The sequence below is a fragment of the Nematolebias whitei genome, chromosome 9, assembly GCF_014905685.2.
Source record: "Nematolebias whitei isolate Nwh7 chromosome 9, NemWhi1, whole genome shotgun sequence".
NCBI lineage: Eukaryota > Metazoa > Chordata > Actinopteri > Cyprinodontiformes > Rivulidae > Nematolebias > Nematolebias whitei.
The window spans coordinates 17738239-17745908 of NC_056506.1; the positions used below are offsets into that span (position 1 = coordinate 17738239).

General features: G+C 45.6%; 1 protein-coding gene across 1 annotated transcript in view; it reads left to right on the plus strand.

Annotated features, from left to right (window-relative positions):
* LOC119414431 (transcription factor AP-1) overlaps nucleotides 1–6646 on the plus strand; it is a 10023-nt gene extending 3377 nt beyond the window's left edge. The window contains exons 2-3 of the mRNA XM_037681523.1: nucleotides 1650–1653; nucleotides 5140–6646. Of these exons, the coding sequence (XP_037537451.1) occupies nucleotides 5419–6297 (879 nt within the window). The 5' untranslated portion in view covers nucleotides 1650–1653; nucleotides 5140–5418 and the 3' untranslated portion in view covers nucleotides 6298–6646. The remainder of the gene's footprint in view (nucleotides 1–1649; nucleotides 1654–5139) is intronic.
* Nucleotides 6647–7670: the final 1024 nt, after the last annotated feature.

Consider the following 7670-nt stretch of genomic DNA (forward strand, 5'->3'; position numbering starts at 1 on the left):
GGATGGATGGATGGATGGATGGATGGATGGATGGATGGATGGATGGAATAATCAAATGTTCACTTGCTGAAAAAAGGTTAGTAGGCTCAGTCATCCAGGTAGATAACACCACAAAAGGTTAAATCATTTCATCTGGATCAGTTTCTTTGAGAGAGAAACATTTCATCTTCCATCCAGAAGACTTCATCAGTCTGTGGCCTGCCAACCAGATCTGTCATAAGTAGCCTTCATTGCTGTGTTTCAAGCCAACCTCCTGTTAGAATCTCAGAAGCAGGTTTTTAACACATGCAAAATAACCTATCCACCCAAAACAATCAATCATCATGTACAATAATCAAATGTTTTAGGTCAGATGGCCGACTTGCTACTCACAGAAACAACCTGAGGACACCAAGGCCAAAATGGTTCAGAAAAAAGATTTGTAGGCTCAATCATTCAGGTAGAAAACAAGAGTTATCTACTTGTAAGTAAATAACTGTATGTCAGAGTCAGAGACTCTTTATTGTCGTTCGCACCTCATGTGGTACATGTGGTGGAACAAAATTATGTACACAGGGTCCCAGTTACATCCAACAATAAAATGTATAAGAAAAACAGTAATAACATCTAAGATATGAACTAAGAAAAACATCAACTAAATATACACTGAGCACTCGTAACATAAAAACATTATGTCAAACAGCAGCACGGACATGAGTCTGTGTGAGCAGATGTGCACGCATGAACACATCAACATGAAACAGATCAGCAGCAACATGAAACAGATCAGCAGCAACATGATGTGATTTTTTTCACAGTGATTATTCTGGTTAGAGATTCATGAGTCTAACAGCCTCAGGGTAGAAGCTGTTCCTCAGTCTAGTGGTTCTACACTTAATGCTCCTCAACCTCCTGCTTGAGGGGAGCGGGACAAAAAGTGTGTGTGCTGGGTGAGTGAGGTCCTTCATGATGCAGGGGGCCCTCTTCTTGCATCTGGAGGTGTAGATGTCTGTGATGGTGGGGAGACTGACTCTAACATCTTCTGTGCAGCCTTCACCACTCTCTGCAAAGCTTTTCTTTCTGCAGCTGTGCAGCCTCCATGCCACATGTTGATGCAGGAGCACAGGATGCTCTCCACTGCACACCTGTAGAAGGAGGTGAGGACTGAGCTTCCCAGACCAGCTCGTCTCAGCCGTCTGAGGAAGTAGAGTCTCTGATGAGCTTTCTTGATCAGGCTGGTGGTGTTGTTGCTCCAGCTGAGGTTGTCATTCATGTGTACAACCAAGTACTTGTAGCTGGAGACCACTTCCACCACAGATCCTCTTATGTTCAGGGGGGTGTAGATGTGTTTGTTCCTTCTGAAGTTCACAGTCATCTCCTTTGTCTTCTTCACATTGATGTGAAAGTTATTCTCTTTGCACCAGCTCTCCAGGTGTTCCACCTCTTGCCTGTAGCTGGACTCATCATTGTTTGTGATGCATCCCACCACCACTGTATCATCTGCAAACTTTACAATGTGACAGCCTGGAAGGGTAGCTGCACAATCATATGTGAGCAGAGTAAACAGGAGGGGGCTCAACACACATCCCTGAGGAGAGCCAGTGCTGAGGGTTATGGTGGAAGTGGAGAAGTTGTGGATCCTCACTGACTGTGGTCTGTTTGTTAAGAAGTCTCGTACCCAGTTGCAAATGGAGGGGCTTAGTCCTTGTGTGGATAGTTTGTCCATCAGGGTTTGGGGGATCATGGTGTTGAAGGCAGATGTGAAGTCCACAAAGAGCATACGGACGTAAGAGTTTTTCTGCTCCAGGTGGTGAGAGCAGTGTGGACCACAGAGGAGATGGCATCCTTTGTTGATCGGTTCTCACGGTATGCATACTGATGAGGGACCTCATTTATGTTGATGGTTGTTTTGATGTGGGTCATGACCAGTTTTTCGAAGAATTTAGCGACTATCGGGGTGAGGGCCACTGGCTGGTAGTCATTCAGACCTGTCACTGAAGAGCTCTTTGGGACTGGGATGATGGTGGCAGTCTTCAGACAGGTAGGAACTGTCTCCAGGGTAAGTGAGGGGATGTTGTCTGGGCCGGTTGCCTTGTGCAGATTAATCCTCCTGAAGGTACTCCTTACTTTGGCTGAGGTCACACTGAGATGCTCATCATCCGGTGGTGAGGTGAGTCTGGTGCTGGGTGGTCTGTTCAGGTCTTCAAAGCGTGTGTAAGTTTCTGTGAGTAACAAGTCGGCCATCTGGCCCAAAACATTTCATTGTTATACATGATGATTGATTGTTTTGAACTAGGAAAAAGAACTTTCTCCTACTCTGCTCCTGTTTCCTGGAATATCTTGCAAAAAGATCTGAAGCTCCCGACCTTGATCTCGCTAAGTGGTTTCAAACATCTGTTAAGTTCCTGGCAAAAACCAATGCGGACATGTTCCTGTTTTTAGTTTTCGACAGGCCTCGTAATCTAGCTGGTTTTTTGTTACGTTTCTTGCTCCTATTAATTATCATTTTGTTTTCAATTGTAAAAAATATTTTTAAATAAATGTGTATGAATCATTTCTGATTGTCTATTGTTGTCGCTGTTATCCACTGTTGTCATCACTCTTTGTTAAAAGCCAGGTCTCTCTTGTAAATGAGTCCTTGTGGTTCAATGGGACGAATCTGTTTAAATAACGTTTGAATGAATTGTTTTAAAAGCCTGCTTCTGAGATTCCAACAGGAAGCTGGTTTGAAACCTCCTGTTTCAAGCCCAATATCATAGTCAAGTCTCTGTAGTAAAATATTGTGATCATCTGTATCATATGTTGCACTGAGGTCTAACAGGACCAGTGTAGACACAAGTCCATTATCAGAGGTCATGAAAATATAATTAATGACTTTCACCAGTGCTGTTTCTGTGCTATGATGAGCTCTAAACCCTGACTGCAATTGCCCCTACAACTATTTCTCAAGATTTTTTTAGATAAATGTTAGATTCGACATAGGTCTATAATTGGCCAGAATTCAAGGTCAAGGTTCTTTATTGTGCAGCACGGTGGCGCAACTGGTAGAGCTGCTGCCTCTCAGCGAGCAGGTCCTTGGTTCAAACCCCGGTCCAGGGGCCTTTCTGGGTGGAGTTTGCATGTTCTCTCCGTGCATGCGTGGGTTTTCTCCGGGTACTCCGGTTTCCTCCCACAGACCAAAAACATGCATGTTAGACTGATTGGTAACTCTAAATTGTCCCTAGGTGTGAGTGAGAGAGTGAATGGTTGTTTGTCTCTATGTGTCCCTGTGATGGACTTGCGACCTGTCCAGGATGTACCCCGCCCCTCGCACAGTGATTGCTGGACATGGGCACCAGCGACCCCCGTGACCCAAAATGGAATAAGCGGGTAAAGAAAATGGATGGATGGATGGATGGTTCTTTATTGTCATTCACACCACATGTGGTACATAAGATGGAACAAAATTGTGTACACAGGGTACCAGTTACATCCAACAATAGCAAAAATATAAAGAGTAAAAAGAAGCAGTATATAAGGTTCTAAGATATAAACTAAGATATACGCTAAATGAACGCCAAACAGTACGATAAAAGATCTAAGATATAAGCTAGTCGCTAACAGTGCAAAACAATACTCCGAACAACAGCAGCATGAACATGAGTCTTTGTGGATGGATGAGTACGAATGAATGAATAGAGCAGCATGAAAAAAATCAGCAGCATGAGATCAGCAGCATGAAATAATCAGCAGTACATATCAACAATCAAAGTTGCATTACAGTGATTTTATTTTTTCACAGTGATAATCCTGATTAGGGATTTATGATATCAGCTTCAGGGTAGAAGCTGTTCCTCAGTCTAGTGGTTCTGCACTTAATGCTCCTCAACCTCCTTCCTGAGGGGAGCGGGGCAAGAAGTGTGTGTGCTGGGTGAGTGGGGTCCTTCATGATGCAAGTGGTCCTCTTCATGCATCTGGAGGTGTAGATGTCTGTGACAGTGGCGAGGCTGACTCTGACAGTCTTCTGTGCAGCCTTCACCACTCTCTGCAAAGCTTTTCTTTATATAATTAATTTTCTTTATATAATTAATCTATAATTCAGGTAATTCCTGAATTATAGATTAGGTTTCTTAATTAAAGTTTTAATTACAGCAGCCTTAAAGTGTTGGATGTAAGGTTTCATTAAAGACAAATTAAGCAGATCCAAAATGGAGATATTAATTAGAAGAAATACCTCTGTAAATGGTCTGGTTGAGATGGGATCTAGCAGACATGTGGATGGTTTGGATGAAGCTATTATTTTTGACAATTCAGAGAGTTCAACAGGACAAAAACAGTCCAAACATAAATCAGGTTCTAGTAATATTTAAAGCTGCCTCATATGACAGGGAATCAGAGGCAATAGTAGGAATGATGGTTTGAATTTTCTCTCTAATTGAAATACAGTAAATTTATTTATAAAGAATTTCATGAAGTCATCGCTACGTAAAGCTGTAGAGATACAGCAGAGCCAGATCAAGACAGGTGATGAGGATGTGTGCACTTTTTGGGTAAAACCAATTGTATTACATTTTTAAAGGATATGTTTAAACTGGTCAACCACACTTTAAAGCAAAACAGTCAAACTGATGAAAGGTTCAGTTTATGAGATTATAAACTACAGGAAGTGCTCCAAACTCCACGGATTAAATGTGTAGAGATGCATTCAAATGGATAAAAAAGGGTTTCCGGTTAATTTGTCGTGTGAGCATAACGGCAAATTTTGATTTTTCCTTTTGTTTAGTTTTTCCTTTTTTCTATTTGGCACAAAATTCATGGCCATCAAACTGCAAGAACACAACTCTGAAGAACATTGCAGGTTTTTTTAATAAACTCTTTGCTCACATCCTGAACATTATACATTGTTTTATTTAATGTGTTTAGACAATAAAACAATAATCTGGTGGATTAATTTCTGCTTCTGATCGGCGCGGTAACTGAATATTCAAAAACACTACGTAATCCCAGAATGCTCCACGGCCTGCATTACCTAATCCCACAATCCATCGCGGGGACAGGCGGGGCTAAACCCTGTTGTCGGAGCAACGTGCGTGTCATGATCTAATCCCCGCCTATTTTATCACGTCCAGCCAATGAAAGCCCGTAGAAATGACATCATTGTTATTTTCCGCGGAGCCGCAGCTGTGAGGAGATAAAGTTAGTCTCCACGTTGGAAGGAAACCGCCGAGGTTTGTTGTTTTTGTTTCCACACGGAGAGGACAGTCCACAGACAGGACCTGAGGGGGACACCTGGAGCTCGACGAACACGGAAGGTCTTCTGTTTGTCCATGAGACCCACGAAGACCCAGAAGAAAACTTTTCCTGGGACACGAAGTTGTCATGCGGGTGGAAGTTCAACAATAGAGCGAGTCTGCCTCGAGGACAGTCTGTGAGTTTCTGTGGAAACAAGGCTCGAACTTTATGTCTGGGAAAATGGAAGCGACTTTTTACGACGAAGCTGCGTCCAACTGCGAGCAGGACGGTTCGGCTGGGTTCGGCTTCAACCCCAGAACCCTCAAACAGACCATGACTCTGGACCTGAACCAGCCCAAGAGCTTTAAAGCCCAGCTGGGGGCCAAGGCCCTGGACATCCTCACGTCCCCGGACGTGGGCCTCCTGAAGCTGGCCTCCCCGGAGCTGGAGCGGCTCATTATCCAGTCCTGCAACGGCCTCACGACCCCCACCCCGACCCACTTCCTCGGGCCCAAGACCACCACGGACGAGCAGGAAGGCTTCGCCGAAGGCTTCGTGCGGGCCCTGGCCGAGCTCCACTACCAGCAAATACCCACCGCCCTCCCGGACGCGCCGCCCGCCGTGTCCGGGCCGGGGGGCGGTGCCAGCGCGGGGGCTCCGTACAGCTGCTCGGCGCGCGCGGAGCCGCCCGAGTACACGAGCCTGGCCGCGTTCAGCCGGACCTCCGGACCCGAGAGGCCCGACAGCTACCCGGCCGCCCCGCAGCACCGGCGGCTGCACGCGCTCAAAGAGGAGCCGCAGACCGTGCCCGAGATGAGCGGGGACACCCCCCCGCTGTCCCCCATCGACATGGAGAACCAGGAGCGCATCAAGGCCGAGAGGAAGCGCATGAGGAACCGGGTGGCCGCGTCCAAGTGCCGGAAGAGGAAGCTGGAGCGGATCTCCAGGCTGGAGGAGCGGGTCAAGAACCTGAAGAGCCAGAACACCGAGCTGGTGTCCTCCGCTAATGTCCTCCGGGACGAGCTGGCCCTCCTCAAACAGAAGGTCATGGAGCACGTGAGCAGCGGCTGTCAGCTCATCCTGACCCAGCAGCTCCAGGCCTACTGAACACTGGGGGTGGGGGGGGCACCTTCACGTGCTGTCCAGGAGCACTCAACTAGTCTTCCACTTCCGTTTGTTTTGGATTTGCACAGAACTCAGACTGGTCCAGCTAGATCCAGGTCCAGATGGATCCTGGAGCGCTGGGTGGCTCAGGGTCTCGTGCAGCTCTGGCACCAGAACCACACTAAGCTTTAACACGTCCTGGACTTTAAGGAGTTCCCGCCTTCCTTTGATCTCTTGTTTACCTGAAAATACTTTGTAATATTTGTACGCTGCATTTAGAGCACTTCACTGTATAAAAATGAATAAAGTAAACCTGGACTACTTTTGAGTCTCAGACGGGGTCTGTTGTTGATGAGGAGACCGGATACGGTGTCCAGACTCCTGTTCCTGATCTGAACGCTCATTGGCCAGCCGCGCGACCGGAAGTAGCCCGCGGACAGCCAAATATGGTAATATGTTGCTGCTGACATTTGTTTATACAGTTTAAATAAAAAACTTTTTTTATATTTGATCATATTAAAATATTAAAGATGTCTGACTGTAAATAAAGCAGAAGAGAACAAAGACTGTGAGGACCACTAAAGTAGTAAAACAGATTGGACATGTCTTGGGGACAGCTGAAACTGACAGCAGTGTAAAGTTGTGGCATGGACAGCTGTGACATGTGTAACCTTTTGAAACTTGCAGACTGATTTAAAGACAACAGTTTGGTCCTGGCTGTGTTCAGACGGTCACTCTGGTTCTTCAAGCTGACCTGGAGCCAACAGGCACGATTACTGTTCAAACCTCCACAAGATGCTTAAATCATTGACAGCGTTCAGCTTCAACAGTTCCACATTGTGAAACTTTTAAGGTCAAACAACACAAAGTTCAGCCTCACTTTGTTTTTAATTTAAATAATCCTTTTGATCAAACGGCAGCTCGTCAACAACCAGTCAGTCAGGTGATTAAAGTTTATGAACTCACTGGGTGTTCAGGCTGCAACAGACTGACCTATACCTAGAGCCAGCCGCATAATATCTGTTGGGCTCTAATGTATGCATGTGTATTTATATATATATATATATATATATATATATATATATATATATGTATATATATATATATGTTTTTTTTTTTTTTCATTTACCCTTTATTTATCCAGGTAGTTTCATTGAGCCATGAGAACTCATTTTTAAGAGAGACCTGTTTAGGGAGCAGATGGTAGGTTAAGGGCCTTGCTCATGGGCCCAGAGTGGGGCAAATGGGGGTGGGGGCAGGTGTGGGTGCTTCACCTACCCCACCCACAATTTTGATGTTATCGGGGCCGAGGCGTGAACCGGCGCTCTTCGGATCACAGGCCCACCTCTCTAACCTCTGCGCCACCACTCCCCGAA